General features: G+C 40.8%; 1 protein-coding gene across 1 annotated transcript in view; it reads left to right on the forward strand.

The window, feature by feature from the left end:
* The window catches only part of grm5b (glutamate receptor, metabotropic 5b), a 54,340-nt gene that overhangs the window by 20,833 nt on the left and 11,507 nt on the right, over positions 1 to 22,000 (forward strand). The window contains exons 6-10 of the mRNA XM_041940221.1: positions 18,995 to 19,230; positions 19,990 to 20,111; positions 20,923 to 21,047; positions 21,165 to 21,333; positions 21,732 to 21,858. Coding sequence (XP_041796155.1) covers positions 18,995 to 19,230; positions 19,990 to 20,111; positions 20,923 to 21,047; positions 21,165 to 21,333; positions 21,732 to 21,858 — 779 coding nt within the window. The remainder of the gene's footprint in view (positions 1 to 18,994; positions 19,231 to 19,989; positions 20,112 to 20,922; positions 21,048 to 21,164; positions 21,334 to 21,731; positions 21,859 to 22,000) is intronic.

The raw sequence follows: 22,000 nt of genomic DNA on the forward strand, positions 1-22,000 counted from the left end.
AGGCAAAGGTAATTAAGAGAAATATGAACTGTGATGCCTCTGAGAACTGGCAGACCCCTAGTGAAACAAAAAATGTGAATACAGAAAAATTGAAGCAGCTGAGTGTTTTGTCAGATACCATATTTTTAAATTGTTTTCCTGCTTTTGTGTGAACAGCATAGAAAAGCACAATGGGGGCATTTGAAGAAATGGGATTACATTACACAGGCCGAGAGAAAGAATGCAACTAATCCACAGTATTTCATCAACTGCTCTCATTTGTGTTACTATTGAGTTTTTAAGGAGTGAGGTTACTTACAGTGACTGCTTCTGACATAACTCTTTCAGTCCAAAATGAGCTATCATGAACCACAAATCATTCATACAGGGAAAAGCTGAAGAGGTGCTTGCTGTTCTGCGTATATGCACTTAGGAAGCTCAAGTTATCATAGCCCATACATCATCTGCCCATACAAATACATAAAGTATTGTACGTTTTGCTAAAGTAGCTTCATGTAAACCCAACCACACGTTGTAGGATCACACACTGTATAATGCAAACTTATCATATAATTACGCCTTTTAAAATAGAAGTGATTCAAAACTGTTGCTCTGAGATCTTCATGTCATGGTTTTAAACTGCTTCTGAGGCAGCTATCGTTTCTGTACTTCGAGCATGATGATAGTCAGTATAGCCAAAAGAATCTTGGCCTTTTGGCTCTTATTTCATCTAGAAATAAGCAAGCAATGCTAACATATTTTTTTCTTGTTACGTGTTTTCTTGACTGCTTTTGTAGAGTGGTATAACCCTGATTTACCAATGACATGAAACCTCAGAAACAAGAAACAAAGAAGGGGAGGGAGGTGAAGCAGTGGTTCATGGCCTGCCAATTCAGATCCTTCAGTGACAGTGGTTGTTTAACCAAATCGATTAGCTGTCAGTGACTGTATCTGAATCTGCATTGGGAGTTTGATTTTCCGATCAGAAACTTGGCTGACTGATGGTACTACTGCTGCATGTGTTTAACTGATCTCAACTGTATTTTAGGGTTGTCTCTGTTATATGCTGAGGAGGTCATTAATAGGAGGGTGGAGAAGAAGTCTTCGGCCTATTTGCAAAATTCTGTAGTTTCTGCTTATTTTTCTATGTAAAAAAGTCAACAAGTACTGATAGTTTACAATCTTTGGTAAAGACTGTGATTGGTGAGTGATGAGGTTAATGAGGATCATAATCAGACAATATTTACCATATGGATCTCCATTTGCTCAGTAATCAGCAATTAAGCCTGTGTTGGGTGACTTTATGAAACTGTCAGACAATGTGATTTGTTTCATAATGTAATTATTTGTGACATTAGCAAGCTTTTGACAGACAGGGACTTGCAGCTGGTGGCCAGGTTTAGCATCAGCCCAAGCAAGCGCCAGACCACAATGCAGTGAAAATTGTAATCAGAGAGCTTATGTTACAACTTTAAGACTGCAGATGTCATCTCAATACTGTGCAGGCTATTAAATCTATCTGCTGTTCCACCTCAAAATGTTTCTTTCAACTTGTAAACATTTCTTCAACGAGATTTCACATGACACCTAAAGTTGGCAGTTAAGGATATCCTCTCTCGACTCCAGCAAACACATACTCACATACACCGCGTCACCCATTTGTCTCTGTCTCCCTTTTTTCCCTCTTTTGCAGTGAGCTCAGTGAGATGGGTGTGATGTGTGCCGCATCACAGCCCCCGCACAGCTTGTTACCATAGCAACACAGGAGACAGAGAGCAAGAAAATTATAGAAAGACAGAGATAAAGTGAGAGAAAGTTTGCACAAGAGAGATCAGGGTGTTTACTTGTGTACTATACACATGCCTCCATCTGTGTGCCCTTACTATAACGAGGACAGCTTCCAATTCCATTTCTTCATATTCTTTACTTTGAGTCAATTTTATAATTAGAGGGATTATTTCAGTTCAGATAGAGACATTCACATGCATGGCAACACATGTACATACCTGTTAGAGGTGACTGCTGAGAGGCAAAATAATACTGTTAAACAAGAAGGTCTGGGTATATTTGGCAAATGGTGACAGTATTGGTGAGAAAAACCCTTTTACCGCTTCTACTTTCAGAACACGAATCTGCTCCAAAAACCCGAAACATTGATTATCTTCAGTTTGCTGCTCCCTAAATTCAAGAAGCACAGAGACAGTGTAGTCCACTGCTGCAATAAAAGGCTGTCAAAACAATCCTAGAGATCTATGTCATGTGTCATCAAAGGGGAAAAAATACCAATCGAAACAAAGCCATTGATTTCATTCATTTCAAAAAAGTGTTTATTTGGAGTCTGCTCTTGAAATTGCTTCAAACTAGTGTTGTGAGGAAAGTCTTTGAGATCATCAAGTTACACCGATCTCTACCAGCTTCATCCACAAAGAACCCGAAGAAACTGACAGAATGAACAGTTTGATGACACATACTGGCAAAATAAAATCACAATAGGCATCAAATGACATTGTACAATAAATGTGACCAATTAGAAACAGAAATATACATATAATTACCTAAACGTCTCACTGGCATTGATAAATTTATTAAAAGAAATCCCTAAGCTTGCATAAACTCCAGGAACACAGTCTGGCCAAAGAGATTGGCTGTCACAGCAAAAACATTGCTACACAGATAGCAGAGTATGCTAATATCGCTAATTAGGATACACAAAGGACAAGCATCATTTTTTACTCTCGCTCAGAATATTAACAGATCAGAGAAATATTCTGGCTGTAAATGTACCAGAATTATAGTAGTTAAGCCGTGAGGAGCAGATCAGTGGTCTGTGTGACAATGCAGACCAAACCACAAATATCTACAGATTACATAATCACCAGCCATCAGAGTGAAAACATCTGTCCAATGATATCCTTGTAAATCGTCATGTTGCTGTGTACATGGATGGATGTATTCATGGTATGTATATGAGTTTAAATGTCAATTATTACGTCTGTTCTTACATACACACAGCTGTGTCTGGTACATTTTCAATGTAACTTATTACTGTTAATTATTATTCAGTCACTTTTGTCATTTTGTTTTATATGTTGTGTGATATTTGCAACAGTGGCTAATACACATTCATGCAAATAAAACACATTTGAATTTGAGAAGCACAGAGGGATGAGAGAGTGAGAAAAAGAGGAGAGCACTGGTTGAGACATGTGGTACCAATGAGATGTGGGAAAGTCATTAAAGTTCAAAATGACATGCAACTAATTTACTGTAGATCTGTCCAGTACTCTCTGTTCCTCTCACACACACAGTCACACACACACACACGATCCTGTGGGCGATAAGCTGGATGTCTCGTTACTGGGCATTAGCTGCACCTCTCCTTGCTAATCCCTGCTGTCAAACAGACAAGCTGGTAGTGTGCGTGCGTGCGTGTGCGAGTGTGTGTGCAGCCCAACCAGTATAATTATTGCCATCGTGTAAAGCAGGGGATAGCTCTGACTGCTGCTTCTAAGCCAGTGGCCCATCATTAGGTTACACAAGATTGCCTGTTAATGGCTCTGTGTTTGCGTATATGAGAAGACTGTGTGTGTGTGTGTGTGTGTGTGTGTGTGTGTGTGTGTGTGTGTGTGTGTGTGTGTGTGTGTGTGTTGGGGGGGGGGTTCTTTGTACATATGCCAAATGGTGACTTGGCATTAGAGATTATGTTGTCTCAATTGTTGATGGCCTATGAATCGATTTAAACTGAACTTTTGAAATTGAAAATTGAAACTGAAATTTCTATTCGCTGTAATCATTCTTCATGTCCTGTCTAGTGATCAATAACTCTGTCAGTTCCTGACCCCTCCTTTAACTGTTGATTCATTTGGCTGGTTTGAAATAGAAATGCCTTTGCCAAGCAATGGCATTACTTAAGTTCAAACTCACTTCGCAGTCTGGTCCCATGCTGGGACATTGCCTTTGAAATACAGTCAAATGACTTGGCTTCAGCACAGTGGTCTTTGAATGTAGAAACTGAGAAAGTGAGGCGGTGCTGGGAGAAAAAGAAAATGATAGAGAGAGGGTTGGAAAAGCAGACAGTGGATCAGGGAACGAGAGACCAAAAGGCCACCGTGGTGATAAAGATAAAGCCGAAATAAGAGAGATGGAGAGAGAGAGAGTTATGTTACATCGGTGGGGTATTACCTCAGCAGGTGATATTACAATGTCCGCTGTGCTGAATATGAGAGATGACACTTTTATGTGTGAAGCAATAAAAAATGATGAGGCAAGACCTGGAGGAATAGGGAGAATATACAGCCTCTGTCTCTTTTGCCCCTGACATCATTCCTCCATTCCTATCTCTCTTTGTGTTTTTTTCTCCACTGCTCGACTCGCGTCTTCACCTCGTACATTATTGCTCCTCTTCTCTTTCGACCTCGCCAGGAAACACACTGTTATCCAACCTTACCAAACACTGCCGTCTCCTTTCTGATCCTCCTCACTCTCTCTTTGTCAGTCAGTCATTCTGTCTCCCCCCCAGAGATCATATCTGTGTCACTTTATCCTCTCGCTCTCTCCGTCTCTCTCAATCCTGCCTTATCTCCCTGGATTTAGTTGTCTTTAACCTCTCTACTCCTTCTGGTATCTCTCTCATGGGCTTCTTTTTCTGTTGCAGGATGTTTTGCTCCTTTATCTTTGATCACACATGCATACCATTCAACACAAGATGAGATTTTTTCGGGAACCAATTTTTGTATATGCATCTGTCTTAAAAATATCTGTGTGTGTGTGTGTGTGTGTGTGTGTGTGTGTGTGTGTGCGTTACTCTCACAGCTGACTGCGTCCAGACAAAGACCCCAGCTGGAGGGGAATAATGTCTGTTATCTACACTCATCCATCTTTCTCCCCTTGTACTCTCCTTCTGTTTAATTCTCCACCCATGCCATCTCAAGTTATTTTCACTCTTCATCTCTTTACTCCTCCTAATTTTATTGAATCTCCTGCTTTCTCTCTTTTCTTTATGTTCCCCCAGTACCTCCATTTGTAGAGTGAAGAGAGGTGATTCTGCTGCAGTTCAAATGGAAATATGAATGGTCAAGTGTGTTTTGTTCTTGTTCAACCTGCGCAATAGTCATTCAAATTCAAGCTGCATTTAAAGCTCACAGTAGGTCCAAAAACTGTCTGCCAGTTTTAAAATGGAAAATGCATAGCCCACTTCACAGTAAGTGTTCATGCCCTCCGCAACACAATCATGTTATATTGTACTATACAGTGAATGAAATTTCCAAATGAAATATAATTAAAATACCATTTATTATAACTACGATTATGTACTATATTCCAAAGGAGGCTCTTGAGTTTGTTTTTGACATCGTCAAAGTCAGCAGGAAAGTGCAAAATTTGTATTTGTATGAGATTTCAGTGGCACGCATTGTGAGCACAACGGGAGTCATAAAGTTTCCAATTATGCTTTATTATGTAGAGCATGGGAAGCTTTGTGCTTTCCACACAGGAGACACGCTGATCAAAATATACATACTGGTAGTATGAGACATTGTGGCATGCCTTTGGAAGAAAGTGTCCAATTACTGCGATATAGTCCTGGTGAAATTTTGTGTGTTTATTTATCCTTCTTACTGCTTTTTCAGGCCTGCTCGCCCCCCTTTTTCTATTCTTATCGACTCCACACTTCCATTCATTGAGAGTGAATTTGTTCACTAATGAAAACAAATTGAATTGGATATTTTCCAGTGTGTTGCCTCCACCACTGCATTTGAATCATATACATCCCTGTGGACTTAGTATAAAAGCCTTAAACCTCAGTGATGTCTTCTAGTGATGTATTTGCAGCAATTTCTGTTACAAAACAATTCTTCCCCATTGCTTTTGACATATTTTCCAAGAAGGACATTTTCTCAGTGACAAACGAAGATGCAGTGAGTTTGAACAGTCCCTGAAGGTCAATACACATTGCTGAATTTAGCATGCTAAAAAATGAAGCTGTCAAATGAAAAAGAAACATTGCTGTAAAAGATGTGAGCTGTCATTTTTCTCCATTAGGACAGAGCTTTACAGCACTTCCTCTTCTTTCTCCTCCTCCCTCCCCCTCTACGTGACCTTCTCTGAGCTATAGTTTGAGTCAGTCCAGAATAAGTGAGAATGAATTGAATGGGTTGTCTGAATACCACTTTTTGCTTTGTGTGTAAAATGAAAAGGGGGACTACAGTATTCCAGGAGTAAATGTTTCCTGACTTTTTTGCTCTTGTCTTCCTCCCCTCTCTGTCTACCTGATTGTCTCTCTCCACCAGTCCTCCTTGAATAATGTTGTCCCTGTATCTATAACTTTTTGTGCCTGTGTGTCTCTGTCTCTCTTCTGCCTTGACACTTTTGTTTCTGTCCCCAACACATATCAAATCAGTGTCTGCTGTCTGAAGCCCAGGGGAAATCAGCAAAGTTGCCAACATCTGAAATACACTCTGTATGCCTGAACTAGCCTGAACGAAGTGTATGTGGGTGAGTGCGAGAATGAGCGGGAGTTTGTACGTCTATCTGTGTGACTTATGTTTACAGACAGTTGAGGAAGTCGGGGCATTTCTAAGCTGAGTGCATGTTGTTGATCTTCATTTTGAAAAGGGGTCACTGCAGGGTTTGAGGTTATAGAAAGTATTGCAGTGAAAAATTATACTCTATCACTGGAAAAAAAAAAGGAACACTTTCATGGAAATAATCATATTGTGACCATGAGGTGAAAATGCTTAATTCCAGTTCTAGCTTTTATATATATATATATATATATATATATATATATATATATATATATATATATATATATATATATATATATATATATATATGTAACTTTATTTTTATAGAATCAATTGTTTATATACATATACATATATATACATAGTAAGAGGTAGGGCCAAGGTCCAGGGCCAGGTGGGGATAAATTTATATTTTTTAAAACGGAAAGATTAAATACTCGTTTTGTTGAAACATTCCACATGCTTAATGAAATTGAATATTTTGTGTGGGTGTTTATCTGGCTGTGTCAGACAGTCCTGAATTTCACTGATGATCTGCAAGTTTAATTATGGTTCTGTGAAAGATTGAGTAATACTTGGAAAATAAAGAATATAATGGAAGGAGAAGGAAAAAATAATGTGAGAGATGGTCAGCCACACTGATAGATAGATAGATAGATAGATAGATAGATAGATAGATAGATAGATAGATAGATAGATAGATAGATAGATAGATAGATAGATAGATAGATAAATAGATAGATAGATAGATAGATAGAAGTGGAGAAAAGGCTAAAATCAACAAGAGATAGAGAGGTATGAAGTGGAAGAAATTGGGAGAAAAAAAGAGAGAGGATCCAGATGTGGGAGGTGGGAGAGTGTCAGAAAAAGTAGAGACAGAGGGTAATGAAGTGTGGCATCGATAGATGAGTAAAAGTGAACCTGCTGCCAAGGTAAGCAGCCGTGGGCTGTTCAGCTGCGTGTGTGTGTGTGCATGTTATTGAATGACGGCCGTGTAAAGTGGTCTGATCAGTCACATAATTACACAGTTGGGTACACACATGGACACAGGCCTTGTATTTCTCTCTCTGTTTCACACACACACACACACACACACACACACACACACACACTCAGAGTTTAGCGCTACTGTGTCTGTGTGTGCGACAGTTTTGACATTTGGCTTAATGAGTTTTGTTGTCATGGTGAACTTTGACCTCCGTATGGCTGAGGATGTTGATAGATGAGGTGCCGCAGCACAGCACTGGTTGACCTTGCAATTTGCAGCTTTGCTCATACTCTTCCTGAAGCCTCACTCTAAAACTCTCCATGAATTGATGGATTATTGCATTTTTTAACACTTCAGTGTCACTAATAGGATTTGTCTACACGCAAAATAGACAATGAAAAATGTAAAACCTGACTTAGGGGTGTGATAAGTAGTTTGAAAATCACAGCATCCAATACCAATATACCACTGTGGAATACCCTCTCCTTTTCTTTTCCATATATTGGATATAGTATACAGTACATGGATATCAGTATATGTCATTTAGGCAAGTCATGCTGTTTAACAAAAGGCACGTGTCAGATGCTGAGTCTGCCTACACGTGGTATTAAACAGCTGCAGATTATAGGCATAATGTTAGTAGTTTATTATTATTATTATTAGTACGGAATTTACAGACAATCATTTGTTATCTTTAGGGTCAGAATGACTGAAGCACTGCAACTTAACAATGCTATATGCCGACTTGGTTTTTTCAGTTGCTTTTTTCAAATGTTGCAATTCACATCCTAAACCATAAGTCTGCCACCAATGCCAAACCTGAAATTGAATACACTGAAATTGTAATAAAGTGATTAGTTGATGAGGTTATAAAGCTGTTAAAGGTGCAGCGTGAAGGATTTAGTTGCATCTAGCAGTGAGGTTGTGGATTGCAAACAACCCTTCGCTTCACCTTCACACCTACAATGGCAATGAAAACCGCAACAACCCTTCTCTAGATCCAGTGTTTGGTTTGTCTGTTCTGGGCCACTGTAGAAGCATGGTGGTGCAAATCCATGGAAGATGGAAAACCTCTGTAGATATAAAGAGCTCATTATAAAGTAACAGAAACACAGCTTTTCTTATTTTCAGGTGATTATATGCTAATGAAAACGTAACTGTGAATAGATCTCACTAAATCCTACACTTTGGACCTTTAATCATGGAGCCTCAACAAAATATAATATTATTATTATTGCATAATAACTTTGTGAGCTGTCTTAGTGTAGATCAAGCGTTTCTTTTCCTCTGGGTAAAAACTACATTATTAAAGCAGATCTTTTTCACCAGCCATCAGTGAGGAGAAGCTGACTGAGCTGACTGTTATAGTAATATAGCCCAACTTGTGAGCTTCTCTCCCTCACAAATTATGACTGCACAGGATTAGCAAAAAGCACACCCTACCAGTGTTTGGCATGCATTATCCTGTTTGTTTGAAATAGTGTGCTGCAGATTACTTTGTGTGCTGACACAAATTGACACATGTTGCTGCGTTGTGGTGCATGGGAAGCCTTCAGCTTAAATGTGGCCTTTCTGAACAGCAGCACTTTAGACTCACTAAACCAAATTCAAATGATCCTTTGGAGAACATCTACGATTGTTTTATGTTTGTTTTCTGGGTTTGATTTTTGGCAGCTGAGTGCTTATGCATGTACAGCTGTTGGGCTGCTGACACTTATATTTGGGATGTTCACAGAACAGCTCACATTCTTTTTTCCCCCCATCATTTTTCCACTCTGTCAGATTGTAACCGTCTGTCTGTGTGCTCTGTGGTCACTTTCCCTACTTGTGGTGTCTGTCCGGCTAATTAATGCTGTCAGGTTTGTTCTGTGGACTGCTGGTTTGTTCGTGTGCAGTATGGTTGTAAGCAGCAGATGCTCATCTAGAATCTCTGCCAGGTTGCCATGGCAGCTAGAGAGTGGGTGGGTTGGGGTCGGGTGGCAGACATTAATTTCTAAAGTGACCCATTGGCAGCACAGCCTCAGATCAGATTCAAATATTTTGCCAATACAAAATCTGTGACCTCATTTATCCGAGTTAAACCAGTCTTACTACAATGATCGCAGATCAATCTGTACCCGAATATAACAACTTGAAATTGAAATGCATGCCTCGGCTCTATGCTCTCTCATCATCGTGACCAAGCACAGCATGAGGTCAAAGGTAAAACAATAACACAAATGAACGTTTGCTTAAAGCCGTGGATCCCCAAACACTGTGGTTCACTCGCTGATTAAATATGATCAGCTCACTTCAATTTAGATGAAATGTTCAACAGTGATGGTCTTGTTTAGCCATAGGGGTGTAATTATACAGTAAGCTCTTGATTTGGTTCGATTTACAATATAGAGCGGTTTAATACAGCCCCAATACTTTTTACTTTAACTGCCACCATGCTCACCTTTTTGTCTATAACAATCACAGTCCAAAATTCCTTATCTACTTGCCAATTAGGCATAACAGACTGTTTTTAGTTTCGCCATTCTTAGATGTTTTAGTTGAAGAACCAATTCGCCTGTCTAACATGCAGATCCTAAAATGAAGAGGTAAAAATAAGGATGGCTCAATTGAGATAAAGACCAGATAAACCTGATCAGACTATAACTCTCAAAACACCCTAGTTTGCCAATTATCAATTTCCAAAGCAAATCTATGGTCGAGGTTTCTTGTCAGTTGCGCTTCGCAATTCACAGCAATATTCACAGTAGATGTGGGATAAATGCAAGTGCAGTCAATGTAATGGACGCAGGCTAATAGAAGTAGATTCACTCTAGATGCAAGGAGCTGACGCGAGGCCATGAATGCTCAAGTTAAAAATGTTACCAACTTGAATTAACATTTGTTGTTCATTCAGTTTGTGTTGCTCCATGAATGTACAGAGACAAAAGACGAGAAAGGAGTCTGGGAGATAATTAAAGAAAACTGAGTTTCTGGTTAATTCAGTCTGAGTTATAACACACAATGGCGTTCATCCATTCAGTGCTTTTGTTGAAAAAGACAGAGCAAAAACCCACTCCAGCAGTCAAAGTGAGTCAAAGTCTCCTTTGCTTTGTATCTTAAAAACTTTCTTGTTATACCTTTTCCAGCGACGGCCGTGGCTGGAGGCATTATGCTTTTGAGCTGTCCTACTGTCCATCCGGTCCATTCTTATGAACGTGTTATCCCAGGAAAGTGGTGAGGGAATTTCTTCTAATCTGGCACAAACATCCACTTCAACTCAAGGATGAGGGTGGTCAAAGGTCAGAAGCCAGGTCTTACCCTGGGTTTGGATGATAACTCAAGAAGTAAAAAATAAAAAAATTAAAATTATGACAAATTCACATAAATATCTCATAGGAAAAAATGATGAAGTGATGACATTTACTGTCCAACAGGTCAAAGGTCAACTTCACTGTAACATCATCATGTTCTATAAAAACACTTCTCTGGCCATTATTCAACAGCATGGCTCAGAAGGGGAGACGGTGACCATATGTCACATTTGGTCAGATACTGGATTGGTGACACTAATCTTGGCCGTCCACCTTGAAACTGTGCTGATTGTAGAGATCGTCTCTGCTGTTGGGTTGAAGGTGTGGTCCATGTTTTACAATTTATAGCTTCTCTACAGCAGCATTCATGTTTGAAACATTGTTGTCCACCACAAGCTCATTGGTTCTACTGATATTGAGCTTCAGGTGATTGTTGTTGCACCATGTGATGAAGAACTCTATCAGTCCTCTGAACTCCTATGGAAAAATAGTCTCTAAGTGAAGACAGCATGTTTCTCTCTGGAAGTTATTCACTGCAATTATACACGTCAATATAATGATTACTTCAGTTTCACCAAAAATACACTTAATACCTTTTATTAAATTCCTTCAAAGTCTTCACTACATATATTACATTAGCCTGGAAAGACATGGATGCAACGTGCAACTTGACTGGTTGTTGTAAGCATACAGCTGCGAGGCCTTAATTCTAGTTTTCTTGGAGAGGCAGAGAGAGAGAGACATTCAGAAAATGTTTCACCACTGCGCTCTGCTTCTTCTTTGCACTGCTCACATAAGCCATTGATAGTGTGATCTGTTCTTCAGTTCAATTGCCATCTTTTTCTATTGTGCAAAAATTATGCCAACAGAGCTGAAAAATATGAAACCCAATATTTTATTAACTTCCTTGTTCAGCAGGGTGATAAAGGCTGGTTGCTCTGTAAACTACAACCGTTTTTAAAGAAATCTTAAAGAAAGGGGTAGACACCTGAAAACATATTATCAAAATGCATGTTTTATCAAAGATGCATTTGTTTAGTGTGTTTGTTATTCCTGTAGCCAAATCCACCCAGCAGACCTTTGCTGGAATTCAAAGAGTCAAAAACTTCTGTCTTGAGATGGATTTCATAACCAAGAAAGAACCAACTGAAAATGAATAATCACTCGCAAATGAGTTCCAGTTTCTATTTATACTTTGAATGAACAGAATGGAAAGGCAATTGCCCCAGGCCTCAGTATGTAGAATGGGTTTGTAAAAGTTCTGCTTAAGGTAGTGCATTGGCCTACAACACTGGCATACTGTACTATTATGCAAATAGCATTGCCAATATTGGTAGAGACAGGCCGTCTAATGTTAATTGAATAGTGAATAGAAACGTAATAGTGTGCAAGTGTGTGTGTCTGTGCGTGTGTGTGGGTGGGTGGGTGTGTGTGTACATACACTTAAAATCCAGTGTGCTCTAATGAGACACAAAGTACAGACAGCAGGTTGAGTGTGGGCTGGAAACCATGGCAACGGCCTTGGGCTCCTAGACGTGTGGTGAGAGACAAAGAGAGAGAGAGAACCAGGATGTCATTAAGAGCTGTTATTTTGATCAGGAATAGGGTGAGTGATTGATCAGTGACACACACGCACATGGATAACCATTGCTCTCCTTACACATACACACACACTTTGCACTCTCATAAATGTATATGTTTTCCTTGAAGAATTCTGCGTGTGGCAACCTCACCCACATTGTTAGATACTGTAATGTTGATCCGTGAACATCTGTGAGTATTTTTTTCTGTATTTGTTGTATTTGGTAAAAAATCCATACAACACATATGACCCTACAGGCAGAAGTCTTTTGAACTCCCTTAAATACACCTTATGCGCACTTGCGAGTACACCTTTGGTATTATTTTGGTTGGATGCAAATAGGACACCTGCAGTGCACTTCGAAATGAGAAGTGTACTCTCCTCTATGATGTACTGACACTTTGTAATTGAACAGAGGGTTTGGTCTCCTCAGAGGATACTAATATTGTTGTTCATGAGGTGCAGAGTTGCAGCAGAATATATTGCAGCTCAGTTTAGAGAAACTATGCCCACCTCATATACTCACATACACATATTTCAAAAGCAGGCGATACACCTTTAACTTAAATCAATGTTTTTAGAGATACAGAAACTGACTGTTCACCATGTTTCCCATTCAACTACGTGTGAAATTACTGTAAAAATAATTTTGTTATACAGTGATTAAAAAAGACTTATTCCAAGGATAGTGTTCAGCCCTGACACCAAAATTGCAGTTTGCTTTTTGAAAGACTAACATTCAGCAGGGGTTGTGCCTCACTGCCTACTTTGATGCAAGGCGAGTCACCAAGATACTAAGCAGGCGCAGGTGACGACAGACCACACTGTGTGTTAGAAAAATAGCACTGCTTCATTGCAAAATGGCATGCACGGTGCATGTCAAGAAGCATGTCAGGTATCTTTTGCAGGCTGGTATAGGTAATGTTTGCTTTCATCCAACTAGTCAAGAAAATTCAGGAATGAGGATTCATTAAAACAGAAGTCATTAAATTATACATTGTTTAAATGTGTCATTTTATGATGCATTGTCCAATTAAGCACAACGGTGCTAACAAACAAACCTGAGACCATGAGTCAATGATTTACATGTCAGTAAGCATCAAAAAATATTTCACTTATAAAATACATATGTGGGATTCACAAGAAAAAGAGAGAGAGAGAGCTAACGAAACATATTACTTGTCAAGGGGCAAAAGACTGCATATTTCTTCATCAGTGTTGCCTTATTTTATTCTGAAACTTGATCACAGACAGTATGATACAGTGGGAATGAAACCGCTTGGTGGGACCATGATTGTATGAACATGCAGTATGTCATTGATTGGGTTCAGTACCGCAGCAGTTCAGGAGAACTTCCTAGAAATCTTTTTACTTTCATGTGGTGATTAATGCATGTGTGTTTGTGTGTTCCCGGTGTTGCATGCCATTTTGGCCTCTGAGGAACTGCAGGTGTGACCTACTGGGAGGTTCACCAAACAGTTGACAAGTGAAAGACAAAAAGTGAAAGAAATTAACAAATTCTAAAAGACAGAAAAATATAACAAAAAGCGAAATGGCATGAGAGAAGGATAACATACCTTGCATGTGTATGACAGAGATATCATAGATAGAAAATGTGTTCTGTGCATAAGAAAGAACTGAGAAAAACAGAAAGAGAAGGTCATATTGACAGATGGATGCAGTGGAATGTGACAGAGCTGGATGGTGGGGAAGAAAAGGAGGATAGAAAAACTAAAAGAAGGGGCTCAAGGGGAAGCAAAAGGTGTTAATGAGAGAGGGCAAAAGAGACAGATGGAGAGAGAAAACTGAGAAAAAAGAAGAAATCTATTGACAAGGATGAGAGTGCTGATTAATGATCATCGATTGTTTACTTCTAAATGTTTTCACTGCGTCTACCTTTCAGTTGCTTTGATCTTTGTCTTACGTTCTTTCTCACTCTTCCACAAACTCTGTCTCATAATGTCAATAACGACAGCATCCTCTGCATGATACCAGAGACAAACACAGTCAATGGTTTGATTAGCAGTGTGGATCTCTCAAAGTTACAACAGTCAGTGCTCAAAACTAGTTCCACTGATTTCCTTTTCATCTGCATGACTCCTTTTACAGAGAGATGGCTTCAGTTGAGGCAAAACATAATGTTGTACATATAATGTATTGAAAAATAATTTAATGGACTAAATTCAATACTGCTATTGAAATAGTCATAATAGTTTATTTCTAAGTGACAGTTTGTAAGAGGAATCAGTTTTTAGTAACATTTTGACATTGCCTTGTATTCAAGTTGGTAATTTGAAAATCCATTGCTCTGTGGATAGCCTAAACGCAGGTATCAGGTGAATCAGAGTGTCATGCTTGTGTGTATGGGGAAAATAAGGAATACGAGGGAAAGGATACAAATGCAGACCACAAAATGCGGAGCTGGTGCAGCTCAAATGATTTATTACAAAAATGCCAATATACAAAGGCTAAAGGGATGGTGAGGCAGGCCAAGGACAAATCTAAAGAAATCAGTGCAAACAAGTCCAACAGGGGGCGGGCTAGAATCAGAAATCCAATAAATGGCAAACTCCAGGAAAACAAAGCTTCAAATGGCTTCAACACTTGACATACAAGGTTCTAAGATGAGCTTTCACAGACTGAGGGAAAACTGACTTAAATTTACTAGAGAGGGGGGCAAGTGGCGTGGGAAATGAAGAATGGAGAGCTGGACAATGGTTAAGCAGGAAACCTCAGGCAGGCAGCCTGGGGGCTGGACAGATGGACGTAGTTTCACAGGAGATCGACTGGGTGCCAGGACACATGGCAGGACTGATTGGGATGTCCGGCAGGAGGCCAGTGGTGAAGGCAGAACCCCTCAGGAGATCAGGCTGGAGGTTGGTGGTGGAGGCGGAACCCCTCTGGAGGTTGGGCAGGAGGCCAGCGGCCAAGGTGGAACCCCTCTGGAGTCCAGCAGTGAAGGTAGAACCCCCCCCGGGGGACAGGCAGGAGGCCGGATGTGAAGAAGGAACTCCTCTAGAGGTCAGCAACAGGGCAGCTGGACTGGAGGATGGCAACAGGGAGAATGTCTGGGGAGGTTGTGGAGCCAGGGAAGCAGGAGTTTGATGAAGCACCACCACAGAAGACTGCTGCAGCTCAGCAATAACGGGTGGTTGTTGCAGCTCCAGCTCAGTGAGTGGCTGCAGCTCTGGCTCAGTGGATTGCTGTGGCTCTGGCTCAGGGGATCGCTGTATATTGATATATTGGCCGGACCACCGATTGGAAACAAGGAGCTAGGCAGCAGTGAAGACGAGGAGCTGGGCACCAATGAGGATGAGGAGCTGGGCGCTGAGAGTCTTGACATTGGAGGGAGCCACTCTCCCTTCTGGAGGACATCAGTCTGGACGCTGTCTGGCTCTAAAACAAGGCCCAGAAGAAAAGAGCCCACGGAGCTAGACAACCTAGAACGTCCTTTGGGGCCTAGCTTTCTTGTGGGGGCCATCTTGAAAGCCAGCCAAGAGAAAGGAGACTCCTGGGAATCGTCAGAGGTGGACTCAAACAACGGGACACTGCTGGAGGCTAGGAGGCTAATGGCTAGCTGACTCAAGAACAAGAGCTGGCAGATGACTGGCAGGCAGGTGGCTACCCGACTCAGGAGCTGGGGCTGACAGGAGGCTAGCAGGCTGGTGGCGGGCAGGTCGAGGTACAGGCTGGAAGCTGGTGGGCAGGATGTTAGCAAACCACAGAGCAGACTGGAAGTTAGCTGGTTGGATGCTAGCAGGTCAAAGTGCTGACTGGAAGCTAGCAGGCTGTGGATTAGATGGCTGGAAAGCTGGGGCTGAGGCTTGAGCTGGTAGCTGGGAACCTGGGGTGGAGTCTTGGGCCTGTAGCTTCCAAAAAAACGGGCTTTAAATAGGTTGTTTAAAGGCGATTATGGCCCTGAGCTTAACCTTAAAGTCCATTGCACTAATCAAACAAGAGGAAGCATAATCCATAGCAGATCTCTTTAACCTCCTCCAATCAAGAAATAATGTCTGCTGCGTCCATTTCTGGCCAGTTCATATGGGTAAACAAGGAATACTAGGGCAAGCTGGTGCAGTTCAAATGATTCATAACAAAAAGGGTAATAAGCAAAAGGCTTGGGATGGTAAGGCAGGCAGAGGTCAAATCCAAAGAAATCAGTCCAAACAAGTGAACAAATCCAAAAGGGAGTGGGCTAGAATCAGAAATCAAATAAACAGCAAAGTCCAGGAAAACGAAGCAAAGATCCAAGAAACATGGCTGGAGCACATGACAGACACAAGGTATGAAGACGAACTGTCACAGACTGAGGGAAAACTTAAATACACTAGGGAGGGATGGCTAATAAGAGTCAGGTGAAACAAATCAACAATCTGAAAGGTAGGAAAACACAGGACGTGAAGCAAAACGTGGCACAGGAGAATAACTCTTTCAACATTAAACTGGAAAAAACTAAACTAACACCCAAAACCATGACACAGAGGTTCCCAGTGGTCTTGACTTGTGACCCCATAAGATGATGTAATGTCTGCTGGTGACCCATTGTGGTTGGTCATGGTTGCATATGTCTATGAGTTGAGACCATGTCAACTGATTAATGACTGAGTAATTCTTAAAAGTCCAAAGAAATTAAATTTGCCAGTAATCCATGAGAAAAAAAGCAAAGATTAGAGGAATGTCTGAAAGAATAGATATAGTATTATCTTGTGAGGAATTTGATTAATTTATCATCTAGTATTTCTTACTAACATATGTTATGTCCTTATAACAAAAGCAAACCAGGAAATAATATTGTGTGTACAAGCCAAACAAGCATTGGTGACACTGCTGCCCCACACCATACAAATATGACACCATACATACACACAAGCATACTTGCACACATTTATTTGGACAGTTACAGGCATGGTCTGTCATGTAATGGATCGCCATCTAGACATGCTTCCATCGTGATTTATGACCACAGCTCAGAGGCCGAGGGTGACAAGAAGAACAACAGAAAGAAAGAGAAAAAGAGGGACAGCTAGAGAGGTCCAAATGGTGGCAGACAGAGGAGGCAGTTGACACACACACACACACACACACACACACACACACACACTCACACAAACACTTTGGGTCTCCAATCAGACTGAGGCTGGAAGGACTGCTGTAGGAGAAAATGAGTTTTGTTCTCTGGAGGCTCAGAGAGAAAGAGAGAGAGAGAAGAGAGAAAGAAAGGAAGGAGAATTTTCACTGGAGGATCATTGTCTTGCTTGAGGCCATGTATGTTGGCAGTAGCTGTGAAAGGAGGAGAGATTTGTCATTCACATCCACATCCCTCTCTTTCCCTTCCTCCCTTTATCTCTCTCTCACACACATATGCACACACAAACACACTCACTGTGCCATCTGAGCTTCCTTGAGGAGCAGTAAACCCAAATCCCCCCCCACCAAAAATCGCTAACTCCAGCGATATGTCCCTACAGTTTATGTGTGTGTATCGTGGGGTAGTTATATTCGTCTTGCTGGTGTCTGACGGGGCATGGCTGCTGAGCTGCAGCCAAAATACTCCATTTGACCTAGATCATCCCAGCACCCTGCTGGTGTATGTGTGCATTTGTGCATAGTCTTTATGCCTATTTGTTAGGGATATGATGAATTTTGGACATTGCTCATAATGATGTAAGAGCTCCCTCCCACTTGTCCTCTGCTAATCATTCTCCTTTCACTCCTTTCCCTGATTGTCTATTTCTTCTTCTGTGTCTTCTGCTCCTCTTCCCTTTCTTTCTGTTTTTCATCTTTCGTCTTTGTTTGTCCTATCCTCTGAGGAAACTGGAGCACTCACCAAATAAATGTTTTTTAGCTGTGCGTGTTGACCTGTATTACTCATATTGTCTGTTTACACAGTCACATTGTGGGGGCACGTCAACCTTATGGGGACAAAATGTAAGTCCCCATAATGTAAATATTTACATAAAATTTTAGGGTGAAGAGTAGTGCTAAGGTTAGTGAGTGTGTGTGTGTGTGTGTGTGTGTGTGTGTGTGTGTGTGTATTTGTTTGTGAAATAGGGTTTATTTGCTATGGTAACATATTCACGCACACACACACACACACACACACACATGCACATACACACACACACACTCACTCAGATATGTATACACACTCATGCACATACACACACACAAGATGTAAAGTGAAGAAAGTTTAGCACTCTTAATGAGCTGACCCATTCACCTTTGCATCGCAGCACATTATAGTTTGCATGTACTATACATGCTCAGCTAATTATTTAAACTACCAGTATTAAATCATAAAAGGGCTGGCTGGCCCTATAAAAAGTCCACAGCCCTCATGGCTGAATAAACTCTTGCCATAAGCAGTCATCGAGATAATTTCGACAGTCAGTTACAATGGTAAAACCAAAAATGACAAAGAAAATTTGCCCACATAGTTCCACTTCGGTCTCCTCCCAAAGTATTGATTTCTGAAAAGCATGAATTGTCCAATTAAGGTTTCTAAATAGCCTGTAAATCAGCCAAAGTGGAACAATCAAATGAATTATGTTGTGATTGTGAGCAGGTATTTTCATTCTCGCACATAATGATGGGGTCTTTTCTGCTTGTCTTTCTTTGTGTGTCTTTGCAGTGATGGATGGGCAGACCGGTATGATGTAACAGATGGCTATGTTAGGGAAGCAGCCGGTGGTATTACCATCAAGCTCCAGTCAGCTGATGTGAAGTGGTTTGATGAGTACTACCTTAAACTTCGCCCTGAAAACAACCAGAGGAATCCCTGGTTTCCGGAGTTCTGGCAGCATCGTTTCCACTGTCGACTTAAAGGCCACCCACAGGAGAGCAGCAAATACAACCGCACCTGTAGCAGTGAGTATATAGACAAATAAACATACGAGGACAACCAAAATGGAATATTCTGGGGTTTTACACCTTTTTCTGTCATCACTGAGTGTTTGTAGCTACATTAGACCTGCTTACTTCTTACTTACTTCTTAGCACTGAGTACTTCTGTTTATGTCTGTTTGGACAATGACCATCCGGGGCAAAGAGAAAGCGAGAGGCTGCATTGTTTTGGGTCAAAATAAGAAGCTGCAGTACCAATCTGCATTTTTATCGACAGGCATATTGGCATCTATTAATGCAAATAACATACATTCATAAAACATATAAACAGACTGGCTGAACACACACACACACCAACACACATGCTATATGGATACATACAGCTTTCCGGTTCATCTGGAGAAATCCCTCGTGGCTGTGAGTGCGCCCTCCCTTTATTTCTTTTTATTCGTCTTCCGCCATCTTTCTCTCTCTGTTTCATTCTCTCCATTCATACGCAAAATGGTGTGTGAGAGCTGCATCAAAGGGAGTCACGTCTCGTATTCTAATGAAATGGGACATGAAATACAAATGAACAGGACACAGAAAGAGGAAGAAAGAAATGAGATGTGGAGGTGGGAAGTGGCCAATGAGAAGAAATGAGGGGAAAGAGAGTGGTCTTTGATGTCAGGAAAAAAAGCTGACTGTATTTCATAAAACTAGGAGGGAAATGAAGAGTTTCTCTGATATACCCGCCTTTCTCTTTCCATCCTCTCCCCTGACTCTACCCACCCACCTCTGCAGAGCGAGAGTCGCTTCGGCAGCAGTACGCACAGGACACTAAGATGGGGTTTGTCATTAATGCCATCTACTCAATGGCATATGGCCTGCATAACATGCAACGGGCACTCTGCCCAGGCTATCAGGTAGGTACTGCTCTGATGGATGAATGGAGGGACGTAGAAACCAACGAGATAAAGAAGGGGGGGGTAGGAATGGTGGGACAAAAGGAAGGCATCAGTTGGGTATTGCTTCCTTATTACACTTCATCATGTTTCCATGGTGGCCATTTTTGACCTATTGCCACACTACATACACAGTCCAAAATGGAAACCTGCAAATACTATGTAAACATTACTTATTAATAATGTGCCAGTTTAGGAATTTAGATAGAAAGATACAGAAATTAAATAATTTAAGCTAAGACAGAAAATGCAGAAGAATATACATCAGTGCTGCTTACTGTTTACAGATTTTGGCTCATATTAGTTGCAGCTTTGTGGGAATGCCTTCAGATTCCATCCACAGATGTTCAATTCAGACTAAACTTCATTAGATCATTCAACTTGGCACTGTTCACTGTTGCATTAATTGGCCTGAATGGGACAGGTATTGCATAGACAAACAATACCTGTTCAATTTTCATGCTACATGGAGGGATGATGCACCTTGTTTGCTGGCATTTTGGTTGCTTAAAGTTTGTCTTTATATTATGTTTAATCTTACAGTACATGAATCATGTTTTGGATATACTAAAGTGGAGTTAAATAAAGGAATATTTTTGCCATTTATTTGCCATTGCATTCAGTTCTTTAATTTTTTTTCAAACATGCATGAGCATTGACCACCATTTCCAAAGTGACTTGTGCACACACAAAAATTCTTACAGGAATGCTTCTTAAACTGTGGGTCAGGACACTTTTGTTTGATATGACATGACTGTTAATGTATTTTAAGGGCCTGTGTGATGCCATGCGACCTATAGATGGTGCTACACTGCTGGACTTCCTGATGAAAACCAACTTCACAGGCGTGTCAGGGGAGGGAATCTTATTTGATGAGAACGGAGACTCACCTGGCAGGTGTGGAGTGTAACTGATCAACACGGTCCTGGATTTCTTTCTTTGTGTGGCCTTTTGCATGGTCATATGACATGACTGTATGCATTAATGTGTTCGACGTGCGCCTTTTATCCACAGGTATGAAATAATGAACTTCAAAAAGATGGGCAAGGACTACTATGACTACATCAATGTCGGGAGTTGGGACAATAGAGGCTTGAAGATCGATGATGATGAAATCTGGCCCAACAAAGATACCATAATCAAGTCCGTCTGCAGTGAACCCTGTGACAAAGGACAGATTAAGGTAGGATGACCAATACAGATAATATGTCAGATTACATGAGACATTTTTCAAGTATTTACATGCTACATAAAATATGTAACACAGTAAATGAAGTCAGGTTTACATATTTGCAGTTATTGTTAAAAAGGTCAACAGCAACCTGTACAGGACAAATCCTCATGTGTGGAATAGATTATACCTATACTCCTTTTAAGTGAATTAAAATGTCTTATAGCCCCTTTAATTTCTGAGCATCATGGATGCATGAGGCATTGCCATTCTGATTTTTACTGGAGTAAAAGGCTCCACGTAATACAGTGGCTGGTGCACATGTGTTGACATACACAGTATGTCACTGTGAAGATGTACTACACAAAGGTAAAGGAAAGCACACACATTGTGCATTCTGTCCCTTCCAGGTGATTCGTAAAGGTGAGGTGAGCTGCTGCTGGACGTGCACTCCCTGTAAAGAAAATGAGTTTGTGTTCGACGAGTACACCTGCCGAGCCTGTGAGCTGGGCTCCTGGCCGACTGATGACCTCACAGGTTAGTCTACGTGTTTGGATTTTTGTGTATGTATCTGCAAGTTTATTTAACATTTAAATGGAATCTCACAAACACTTCCCCTTTCAAAGAAAATACTTGCAATGAGTACAATGAGTACACTACAGTAATTGACAATGCTCCT

The sequence above is a fragment of the Chelmon rostratus genome, chromosome 7 (assembly GCF_017976325.1).
Source record: "Chelmon rostratus isolate fCheRos1 chromosome 7, fCheRos1.pri, whole genome shotgun sequence".
NCBI classification, from domain to species: Eukaryota; Metazoa; Chordata; class Actinopteri; order Chaetodontiformes; family Chaetodontidae; genus Chelmon; species Chelmon rostratus.